This window comes from Notamacropus eugenii, chromosome 3, assembly GCF_028372415.1.
Source record: "Notamacropus eugenii isolate mMacEug1 chromosome 3, mMacEug1.pri_v2, whole genome shotgun sequence".
NCBI classification, from domain to species: Eukaryota; Metazoa; Chordata; class Mammalia; order Diprotodontia; family Macropodidae; genus Notamacropus; species Notamacropus eugenii.
In genome coordinates this window covers 56495520-56508256 of record NC_092874.1, presented here as the reverse complement: position 1 = coordinate 56508256, position 12737 = coordinate 56495520, and the positions used below count along the sequence as shown (strand labels likewise).

At 37.2% G+C, this 12737-nt stretch overlaps 1 protein-coding gene across 4 annotated transcripts in view; it reads left to right on the top strand.

The window, feature by feature from the left end:
• The window catches only part of MINDY3 (MINDY lysine 48 deubiquitinase 3), a 98628-nt gene that overhangs the window by 35180 nt on the left and 50711 nt on the right, over positions 1–12737 (top strand). For all 4 annotated transcript variants that reach the window (XM_072651618.1, XM_072651616.1, XM_072651617.1 and 1 more), the window contains one exon: positions 4837–4907. In XM_072651618.1, coding sequence (XP_072507719.1) covers positions 4837–4907 — 71 coding nt within the window. The remainder of the gene's footprint in view (positions 1–4836; positions 4908–12737) is intronic.

The following is a 12737-nucleotide window of genomic DNA, read 5'->3' as shown; positions in this document are numbered from 1 at the left end:
TGAGGCGTACCCAGTAGAGGGCTTCCGGCATTATGAATCCAGTTTTGTGCTCTAATCTTTAGAAAGAACTAGGGATGTTTAGACTAGAGAAGATAAAGTGTAACAGGGACATAGTAGCTGTTTTCATGTATTTGAAGGAGAGAGCATTAGGCTTGTTCTGGACATCAGAGGACAAGGGTAAGGACAGGGGGTGAAAGGTGCAAGGAAGAAAACTGAAGCATAGTGGGAAATGAAACTTGCGAAAAATTAAAGCCAATCAAAAGTGACCTGCCTCCAGAATGGGCTCTACCTCACTGCAGGTCTTCATTCAAATGAGCATTGTCACATACATTATTGACAAATATGGCTTGGATTTAGTGAGTCTTTCTGCGAATTTTTTAAAAAGCACACACATAGCCCATAGAGCATTAACTCTCCATTTCAGTCACAGTTGTTAGAATTTCCTAAACTATGTAATGGATTGTTTTTATAATTGTTATTAAATAAGTATCTTGGAGGGGAGCACACACACACACCCCTAAAAGAATACCACTACAACACTGTCAACTTTACAAAAATATTCAGTATTTGTAAAAATCACAACTTTGGAATTAGCCAAGGTCTTTAGAATTAGGATAAGTTTGTTAGCATTTGAAATATCTGTGTTGTGTTGAATGAATATTAACAATGTCACATCAACTCCATTTTTCCTTGCAAGTGAGAGTTGTACATGGTTTTTAAAAAGTAGCATGATTTAAGTGGTAATTTCCACATATAAAGCATCAAACTGGGCAACAGACCTGCATTTGTTAAGTAAAAGGGTCAGGTGCTGAGGAACTGACATGCTCATACCTGTCATTTAGGAAAGTCTCTGTGACAGCCTAGTAATAGCATGGTGAGGAAGAACTTCAGGCAGGGAGCCCAACCATCAAGCTACTGCAACAGTCTAGTTGTGAGGTGATGTGGACCTCAACAGGTGGTAGCTGTGTGAGATTGGAGAGGAGAGAGCATATACAAGAGATATGGTGAAGATAAAAATCAGTGGGAATTGGTATGGGGGAGTTGGAGTGGAGATTGTAAAATAGAATGTGGAGCAGAGTATTATAACAGCCTGAGAAACTGGAAAAATGGACTTTGATGTATTTCTGCACTAAACTGTGAGTGTGTTCAACCCTCCTTTATCTATTTTAGATAAGACTAAAGTTTATTGATGTCCATTCCACCCATCTCTTCTTCTTTGTTTGTATATTCTTCACAAACACTCTAATTGTGAGAAATAGCCAGTTCCACCCCCTCCTTTATTTCTGTGTTGGTATATTCCTCCTTTTCTTCTCTTTCTTCTTCTAAGACCTCCAAAACAGACTTACTCTCCCCCTAGGATTTGCGTTTTTCATCCTTAACTCCCTCAATATCATTTCAAACCTTTTAAAACTTGTTGTTGTAATGTTAGCATTACATCATCATACAGTACCTTCTTTTTGTTCAAATAAATTTGCCTTTCTAGGTTTCTCTGGGTTACTTCTTTCTAGGTTTCTCTTATTTGTATTTCAGAATTTCTACTCAACTGTGATCTTCCCATCAAGAATACTTGAAAAGCCTCTATTCAAAGATTCATTTTTTTCCATTCTAAGATTATGCTCATCTTTGCAGGCTAAAATATTCTTGATTGTAAATCTATATATTTTGCCTTTTGGAACATTGTATTCCAAGATACCTAATTTATAGTAGAAGCTGACAGTTTTTATTTGATCCTAAATATAGTTCCGTGATACTTGAACTGCTTCTTTCTGTATGTTTGCTGTATTTTTTTCTTTGATTGTGGGCTCTGATTTTAGCTGTTTCATTCCTAAGGATTTTCCTTTTGGGATTTCTTTCCAAAATGACCAATGGGTTCTTTATGTATCTGACCTCTGATTGTAATAGAGTTGGACATTTTCGTTTAAGCAATCTTGAAATATAGTGTTTAGGTTTTTGTTTTTGAATCATGGTCTTCAGGGAGGTCCATGATTTTTGAATTATCTCAATCTTTTTTCCAGTCTGCTTTTGTTATAACTTACCTTATTTTTTTTCAGGCTTTTAATTTTGTTCTAAATTGTCTTCTTTTTTCATAGAATCATTGGTCTCTGTTTGACCTCTTTGAGTTTTCAAGGATTCCTTTTCTTGTGGAAGATTGACACTTTCTCTTCTAAACTGCTTATTCTCTTTCTAATTCTTTCCTCATGGGCCTTCATTTCATATTGAGTTCTTGCTTAATTTCATCTAAGTGTTTGTGTTTGTGTGTGAAGTTCACAGTATGGAGTCTTCAGAGCCCTCCTCGAGCCCCTGAACCCAATGGCCTGTGCCCAGCACTCCCATTCCTACCATTGCTGATAGTTTTATAGACTACGTGTATCCATTGTTATCTCTGGTCTGAACTCGGAGATTACGTATGCTGATGCAGGCTTTGCTGGCAGTGGGAAGCGTTAGCTGACTTTCTGTAGAAGAAATTACTTTAGCTTTTGATTAAATTTTTTGATTGTTATTCCATCTGGTAGAATTTCAGGATTTTGTTGGTGTAGGTATGTGGGGAGAAGGTAACCTGCTTTCCGAAAACTTAAATATTTCCTTTAAAAGAAATGAGAACTTTTCTACCTACCTTCAGTTTCATCTATAAACTTTTTAAATTGCCTAAAAGTCATTATGAACTAAGAAGGTTATTTTTACTGTACATATCCTGCTATGTGGGTTTAAACTAAATTGGTCTTGTGAATTCAAAATATGAAGTTACCAATATATCATTTTTTTAAAATCTGAATTTCAGCACTGACCTTAATACTGCCTAGCTGGGTATCCTTGAAGTTTCTAGAACTTTAGTGGTTGTATCATTGATGTTTTGGTCAGATAAGATTATGTGATTTTTCTGCAGTTATTTGAGAACTTGGAAATTGACTATTGTTCCAGAAAATAGAAAGTTATTTTAATAAACACATTTTTTATAAAAAGAAATTAGTTTCTCACTTGATTATATTTAATATCTTAATGAGATGTAATAAATATTTGTAACTGTTTGTGAAACAGAGACATGGAGGTTGTCCTTGGAATGTACCCTTTGGGAATCATGGAGTTTTTATCTACAATGAGATGATTTATTCTAAACCTCTCATTTTACAGATTAGAAAACTGAACCCCACAGAAGTTATACTTTGGGCAAAGTCAAGTAGCTAGTCAGTAATACACATAAGACCAAATTCCAGGTCTCCTAACCCCTCAGCCAATACTTTTTTCCGTTATGCTGCTCAGTGTCCCTTACTACTCCCTTCATTATCCTATTTTATTAGATTAGGAAGGTTGAATGCTGTCTCATTTTAAATGACATTATTCTTGGGTAATAAATGTTTTTTTTTTTAAATGCCTGATTTTGTATAGATGAGTTAAAGTATTTTGAATCTAATTTGAATTCTGTTTATTTGATCATCAAGACAATTACAATGAGAAATTTTGACCCTTATCTTCAGAAAAGCTTATGATTTGGCAAACCCTGCTAGAATAGTATGCAGATTTGCATTTGCTCTACTTACAAATTTAGGAAACTCTGTCAAATGAAATGACTTTTACTACCTGGCTTTCGATAAGAATGTAAAAATATTTTAGCCACTTTGCATCATAATTTAAAATGGATTTGGGGGGGAGATATTGACACTGAAAATTAAGATATTAAAACTCAAGTAGTCTTCAGGAAGTTAAAAAGCTTTTCAGTTTTGATTGTATTAATTTAGAATTAGTAAAATTTAGATAGGAGAAGGATTGATATTTACCTTTCTACTCTTTATAAATTATTATTAGAATGCTTTTTCAGCACCCAAAGATATTGTTCAACTCGTACACAATGCAGAATCTCAGTTAATTGTGTAAACAGCATTTCTGGAGAACTATTTTTGATAGAATAAATTTTTCAAGTAAGGTTCATAATTCAAGCTTTTCATTAATTCAAAATTATATTCTCCTTGTTTGTTTTTGAATTAGTGAGGTTTTATTATATTTGCTAAGTATAGCAGTATTTATTATGTTACAATGTATGCCCTCAGTTTTGGTAATGTGCAAGTACACAGTGGAAAATCATGGTAATGTTTGTTGGTAATGATAAAAAGAAATAAGGACCAAACTACATTAGTATTCACATGAATAGTAATTAAAGTTTTTATCAATTCTCAATAGTTTGCTGGATTTCAGAGGCATTTAATAAAAAGCGTCTTACTCTTGGGAAGTTTTTGTAAATATCTTTGTTTAGTATTTATACCTAAATTGGAAAATTTACATAGTTTGAGCCCCCATAGTAGTTAGAGCAGTGAATTAGGAGCCGGGGAATATACATTGAACTGTCATTTTGGCTACTTTACTTAACTGTGTGATCTTGTCAAGTGACTTCACCTCTTGGGGGTCAGACCCTCCTCTAAAATGAGAGGGTTGAATTAGATGACCTCTAAAATCCTTTCCAGCTTTAAGATTATAGTCTGCTGTTATTTCCAATAATGAATTTGCTGTCATCTGAATGAATTGTATGTGAAGCTAGGGTAGCACTAAAAATCTAAATAAATATATGCACACATACACACACATACGTATACATATATATACATATAATATTTATGTCCTTAAGTATCCCATTATATTGGCTTCTTTCCTTTCCTTTTACACATGCCAAATTTGAGTCAATGGCATATGATAACAAATAGGTATTCTGTATGACCTAATAGAAGTGTTACTAAGAGATAAGAATTATAACCTTATTAGAGAATAGACTGTTAGCTTTAAGCCAAAGTGAGAAAATGTTTTGCATCTTTATTGTAATAAAATAACCTTTTCTTTTCTTTTAAACAGAACTTCTTGGCATACATAAACAAGCAACTGTAGGCTTTTTAACATTAATGGAATCTTTAAGATATTGTAAGGTAAATTGATTTTTTTTAATACTACATTTGTATTAATAACTTTAATGTAATTTTTTCAATATTCACCTACCTTAGAGTGTATTCTGTTGCTAGTGGATATGTTGAGAGTATATTGTAGGTTCAAGGGCTGGCCATTAGTGACTCTAAACATATGCTGGTCTAAGTTTCTGAAGATAACAACTGAGTTAGTGCCTGTATGTAGATTTATCTCATGAAGACAAACGCACTTTGTCCTGCTGTAAATTGCTAGCCTTCAAGAGGAGTCGAGTTCAAGTTCAGAGCTTTCATATTTCTCCCCAAAGCAAAATCTAAAATTAGTGGTGGTAGTATTACTTTATGAAGAAAAGAAAAAAGAATTGGCTAAAATAGGAAATTCTGACTTTTATCTTTGCCAACTACAAAAACCAGAGCTGAGAGTTAGTCAGTGTGAGCTGGGTGGGAAAGGTCCAAATGGCGTCCAGAGTGCAAACTCTAATTTATTCGGAGGAAGTAACTGTTATAAGGTTTATTAACATTTAAGAAAGATGTCCCTTTATCTTATTGATGACCATAGGCAATATGACCTAACAGAATATGACCCAAAGGGGCAGCAAGCAGGAGGGCAGGGAGCTCAGTACGACGTTATTCTTATTATAAAATCCCACCATCATCAAGGACCTGAAATAGACAAAAGATTTTTCCTGAACCTGTCCCTTCCCCAAACAAAGAAATGACACTTACATAAATGTAAACCTCTAGAGAACATGGCTCCAGAAAATAGATATTTTCAGCATTCAAAAATTAAATTCACAGAATTTTACTGCCAAAGAAAGGATAAGAGAGGTAACAAAATAAGAGTGCTGACTGGCTACTAGAATCTTTCCTCAGATTTTTGATTGAAAATCTGACAGTGCAGGGTAGTTGCTGTTGGATCTACCCAATATGAACACTCCCTCCCCTGAGGAAATTGTACATTCTCTGATTTATTATCCATTGTGAATTTTTTTCGATATCTTTGCAAAAATGCCTATAACAGTTCCACCCAGTGCACTGAGAGCTTTCTCCTAGTAGTTGTAATATTTTGTAGGTCCCAGGGGTACAGCACTTGGCCTGTCCTTCTCCCTCTCTCTTGCTGCTTTTAGCTTCATATGCACCATTATAAAATACTAACCTTGAACCTGAATATAGGCTACCAGAATCTTGCAAATCTAAAAATATTTATATAAATTCTTCGTTTGTAGTTGGGGAATCTGAAGGCTTAGCATGAGTCTCTCAGTATGTGATTATTAATTTCCAAGCCCATGCCATGTACTCTGCCAGACTCTGAGGACACAAACAAAAATGAAAATAATTCCTCCTCTCAAGGAACGTGTGCTAATGAGATAGAGGCACATTCTTAGTGACAAGGGAACTTATTGCTACCTCTTCTTACCTTATCAGACCACATGTAAAATATTATATACCATTGTTTAAAAGGACATTGATAAGTTGAACAGCATGCAGAGTAGAGTATATTGACCAGGAAAATTGAAAGCTTTGGGATTATACCATGTGAAAATCGTTTGAAGGTTTCTAGGGATGCTTAGCCTATTTGTGATTCATTTTCCCCTAAGGATACTATCATAGAACATTGTTGGATTCCCATGTGAGGCCACAAAAGTCTGTTCAATCCACTTGAGCCTCTAAATTTTGCTTTCTTAAAATTAACCACTGGCAGTCTGTTAGTAACAGTGAGTGTCATTAGTTTATTAAATTAATTCTAGGTGCAATTATGACCAGATGATTTTGGTGCACTACTTATCAACCTTGAGTTGGTAGGTTCTCATGTGGAAGGTGCCAGTTAGGTACGTATGTGAGGGTTGAGCGTTTTTTCAACAGCATACATTATTTTTGTTTTTCATTGTTAACACATATACTGTAGGGGTTTTCCTTATTATACAATGCGTGTTAGTTTTGCCAGTTAGATCATAAGCTCTTTGGCAGGTAGGACCATGTCTCTTATGATTCTGTAGTCTATACAGAAAACCAAGCATAGAGAAGAATCCACCTCAATTAACACTTCCTGGGTTTTTTGAAGATTTTGTAACCACAATGAAAAAATGTTAATCAGTTATGAAACTTAATTACTAGTGACTTAAGTGAAATATGTTTAAATCTGAATTATTTTTTAAAATCAGTATAGAAGGATGAATATGGATTTGAAGGACAAGAAAACACAGGTTCTTTTCTCCAGCTTGTTTTGACTCTGTGCTTTTATATGAAATCTAGTGATATGTAAGGTTGGTTGTCATGATGATGCTAACTGTAATGTTGTAAAAATGGATTTTTCATTTGATCAGAATTTTGATATTTTCCAAATATATAGTCTTTTTCAGCCATTGATTAATATGACTACCTTCTCTATGGATATTAATGAAGAATAATTTTGCTTTTTTTGACTGCTATTTTTGTATCCTGTTTAAATATGACTCTAATATGTTAGCAGCAGCTGTATTATTTCATATCTGTAAATTGCTGAAGATATACTGTTTAAAGTCAGTTATATCTGTTCTGCACCCAGCTGCTTAGGAGGTTAGGGTCAAGAACATTGGGGGATTTGGGCTAATTTAATTAAATTTGGACATTTCCCTGTCCTTTTTCTAATGATTTGGCAGCCAAGAGAAATGGATTCTGGAGACCATGTTAACACTGAATGTCATTTTGAACTATTATTATTCATTAGTAAAAAGCAAGAGCTGTTACATTGGTTTATAATACTCCCCTAAACTATTTATTTTTTTTTTGCAAATGGATTACTAGTCCTTTTTTTCTTAACTTTGCAATAATTCAGCATTTATTGGGGAATGAGAACTTACTATATGATTTACAATTTTTTTTTTGCTTAATTGAGCCTTTACCATTATTTATAGCAGTCGTATTTTTAAGTTGTTACTATGTGCGAGGTTAATAGGCCTTATCGAGGTAAAAATGAAACAGCCTCTTCCCTCAAGAACCTCACGGAAACAATATGTATAAAACGCATAAAAGTATTGATATATTATATAACAAGGAGCATAAAGTATTATGGGAGAGAAAGCAAGGGAAGGGAGGGCGGGTTGTGGATCTGGGCAGGCTTCATGAAGAAGTTGGCTGAGCTGAGACTTGAAGGGAAACATTTTGCTAGAGAAAATCATGAAATCCTACTGACTAGATCCACCACAGACTCGTGGAACAATCTCTGCTAGGCTCTCACTGCAAGCAAGGCTAGCCTAATTGACTCTATCACACTCACCACAGTGGCTTTTTCTTTTTCAAGCCCTTCCCCCATCCCTACCCACAACTCATCTAAGAAACTTGCCTTATATTTCACTGAAAAAATTGAGACCATTTACCAAGAACTCTCTTTTCCCTTTCTCAACTTACATAATAATAGTAACAATAATAATGTCATTAAAAATAGTAATAACTATAGGTCTTTAAAGTTTTATAAACACTTTACATTTTCTCATTTTATTTTCACAACAATGTGGGGTGGCAGGTGCTTTTATCATTATATCATTTTTTACAGAGGAGGAAACTGAGGCAGATAGTGGTTAAGTGACTTGCCCAGGATTACACCTCTGCCTTCTACAACCATCTTCTCTTTTGTCCCTCTCTCACTTGAACATAAAGCTCTTGTTCTTGCCAATGCAGAACCTCTCTACATACACAAGTGATCCCATTCTATCCCATCATCTCCAGTAGATTGCCCCCTGTCATTCTCACTCTGTCATTTATCTTCAGTCTCTCCCTGTCTACCAGCTGCTTTCCTGTTGCCTGCATACTTGCCCATATCTCCTCCATCCTCAAAAAACTATTATTTGATCCATCCGTTCCCATTAGCCTATTATTCCATGTCTCATTGTTTTTGAGGCTAAAAAGTCCATGAGAAGGCCAAGTACAATCGCTGCCTCCACCTCTTTTCCCCTTTACTTTCCACATTTTGAATTCCTAGTCATTCAACTGGCATTGCTCTCTCCAGGGTTATTCGTGATCTCTTAATTGCCAAATGGAATGACTTTTTCTAAATCTGTGTTCTTCTTGACCTCTCCAGTCTTTGACACTGCCAGTCACCCTCTTCTCCTGGATACTTTCATCTCTCTAGGTTTCTATGACATATTCTTTCCTGGTTTTCTTACCTGTCTGACTACCCCTGTTTCACTTGCTGCATCTTCATCAAGGTTATGTTCAAGGCTTTCTCCTGGTCCATTTCTCTTCTGCCTTTATAACTGTTTCACTTCATGATCTCAGCAGTTTCCATGAATTCAGTTATCTCTTTGCTTCTTGGATTTACTTATGCAGTCCTAGACACATCTCTTTGTCGGACATCTTGAACTGGATGTCCCATGGACATCTTCAACTCAGCATGTCTAAAACTGTACTTACTATCTTTTCTCAATCTTATCTTCCTATAACATCTTATCAGCCTTAGTACTTTACCTTATCATTACTTCCTGCTTCTCTAATTAGAGGGTTGGGCCACAAACTTCAAACCTTCATTTAGGAGAGAGCTCAGCTCAGACATCTCATTTCTCATCTGGCTATGCTACTGTGGAATTTCCCTGACCTCTTCACCATGCAGGGCACTTCATATATCTTCTATTTTCTTCCTTGGAGGCAGCTAGGTGGTGCAGTGGGTAGAGCACCAGTGAAGGAGTCAGGAGGACCTGAGTTCAAATCTCACCTCAGACACTTGACACTCACTAGCTTTGTGACCTTGAGCAAGTCATTTAACCCCAATTGCCTCATCCTGAGTCATCTCCAGTCATCCTGGTGAATATCTGGTCACTGGATTCAGATGGAATCTGGAGGAGAAGTGAGGCTGGTGACCTGCACAGCCTTCCCTCACTCAAAACAAAGTCAAGTGCAAGTCAAGTCATTATTTCTCTGACATCATGGTCTTCTTCAGCAACGAAGGATGAACACACATACACATATTTTCTTCCTTACCTCCCTGTCCTTTTTGGCTTCCTTTTGAGCATTGTCTTCTCTCATTTCATTATAAGGTCTAGAGGCTGTCATTTTTTTCATATTTGTATCACTAGTTCATAGCACAGTGCCTAGCACATAGTGGGTGCTTAATAATTGTCTATTGACTGTTGATCTTCCTTATTACTGTTGAGACACCACTAACCTGCTAGTTGCTCAGGTTCGCAACCTAAATATCATCTTTTTCTACTGTAATCCTTACCCTCTTCCCCCATATTCAGTTTGTTGCCAAGTCCTATGGCTTTTACCTTTGTCGTATCTCTCATAAGTACCCCTTCTCTTCTCTGACATTTCCACCATCCTGGTAGAGGCCTTCGTCACCTCCTGCTTGGAATAGAACAATTGCCTTTTGGTTGTTATCCTTGCCTCAGCCACCCTAGTCTATCTCCCACTAAAGCTATCAAATTGATCTTTCTAAAACGCAGGTCTGACTACTTCCCACTGCCCTCTTCCCCCATTCAGTTAGATCTATTGGTTTTCTTTCATCTTGAGGATCAAATAAGAAACCCTCTTTTTGACCTTCAAAGCCCTCCCTAACCTGACTCCCACCTAATTTTCCAGTCTTGTACCTTACTCCCCACCACATATTATTTGATCCATGGACACTGGCTCTTCCCCCGTGTATGGAATATTTTTCTCCTCATCTCCATTTATTGGCTTTTTTCAGACCCCAGTGAATATCCCACATCCACCAGGGGCCATTTCCAGCCTCCCTTAATGCTAGTCCTTGCCCTCATCTCTTATCTCTGATTTATCCCGTATGTATCTCATCGGGCCATGATTGCATGCACGTTTTCTTCCCCATCAGACTGTAAGCTGGAGGCAAGGAAGAAAAGTGTTTCAGGGTTAGGGAGGAGCCAGCACAAAAGCCTAGGGAGAGGGGTGGGGTCCAGGGGGTGCCATAGTAAATAGGTCAGTGGAGCTGGGTTGCAGATCATGAGAAGGATTCTGTAATGTGTAGGAAGGCTGGGAAAAGATGCTAAGGAGCCAAATTGTAAAGGCCTTTCATTTCCAAACAGAAGTTTATTTTTGTTCCTAGATGCCATCGGGAGCCACTGATAATTAATGGGGTACTATGATTAGGCTTTTTAGAAAAATTACTTTGATGTCTGTGTAGAGCATAGATTGGAGAAGGTAGAGAACAGAGGCAGAGGGACTAGTTAGGAGGTTATTATAATAGTTTAGCCAAGAGGTAGTAAGAACTTGACTTGGGTGATAGCTATGTAAGAAGTGAGGAGGGATGGAGTATGTGAGAGATGTTGTGTAGATAGAAGCAATATTTTGCAAATAATCTGTTGTCTGGGGTGGCCAAGGTTGCAGTTACCTAGGCTGAGCATCTAGTAGTGATAGGAAAGTTCCAAAGATAGAGTGGGGTAGGATAAAAAACAGTGAGTTTTGCTTGAGACAAACATTTTGAATTAGTGATGTGAGACCAGAAGGGAAACCAAAACTAAATATATACAATATGATTTGAACCCATGTGAGTTGATAAGATCACCTTGTAAAAGTATAGAGAGAAAGAAGAAAGGAGAGGGCCCAGCATATAATCTTGGGGCATACCTCAGAGTTGGGGATGAATGTAAAGAATGTAAGCTTAAAGACAAGGATGACTTTTGCTTTTGCTTTGTATCCCCAGAATTTAGTACAGTGACTGTCACATAGAGAGCATTTGATGGATTGTGGAATTAACAAAGTAGCCTAAGAGGGAACGGTCAGACAGACAGCATGAGAACCATATGAGAGGAATATCACAGGAACTCAAAGGAAAAAGTATCGGACTGGTAGAAGGGGGGATTGAGCGAAAGGTGTCAAATACTACCATTCGTTTTATCAGAAACAGCCCTTGCACACTGTGGCTGTTACTGTGTATAATATTCTCCTGGTTCTGCTCCTTTCACTCAGTACCATTTCATATAAGTCTTTCCAGGTTTTTCTGAAGTCTTCCTGTTCATCATTTCTTATAGCACAATAATATTCCATTACATTCATATACCACGACTTGTTCAGCCATTCCCCAATTGATGGACATCCCCTCAATTTGCAATTCTTGGCCAACACAAAAAGTTGCTATAAATATTTTTGTACATACGTATCCTTTTCTCATTTGTATGATCTCTTTGGGATACAGCTCTAGAAGTGGTAATGCTGGGACAAAGGGTGCAAAGTGATCATTCTTAAGCACAGTTCTGACCATGTCACTTCCATAATCAGTAAACCCAATGGTACCTATCACCTCCGTGATCAAATATAAAAACCTATTTGGTTGGCATTCAAAGCCCTTCATAATTCCTACCCCTCAACCTACCTTTCCAGTCTTCTTACAGCTTACACCCTCTTCCCCCACATACTCTTTGATCTTATGACCCTGGCCTCCTGACTGTTCCATGAAGAAGACACTCCCTCTTCTGCTTCCAGGTATTTTTACTGGCTGTGCCCCTAGCCCTGCAGTGCTCTTGCTCTATATTCCTATGTTCCAGCTGCCCTGAAATCCTACCTTTGCGGGAAGCTTTTCCCGGTACCTCTTAAGTCTCATGCCTCCCCCTGTTGATTATTCCCTGTTTTTTCTGTGTGTAGCTTATTGGTACACACTTGTTTGCATGTTGTCATCCCCATTAAACTGTGAGCTCCTCAAGGGCAGGGTCTGTCTTTGGCCTTTCTTTGTGTCACTAGCACTGAGCACAGGACTTGGCACCTAGTAGGTGCTTATTAATAAATGTTTGCTATCTGACTGATTGACTGGAGAAAGTATTGGGGTCTAAGCATAAGGACATCTGCATTGTGGGTCTAGCTCAGTCGCTATCAGCATGGGCAGATCATTTGAACAGTTGGCCTCCATTCACTTCT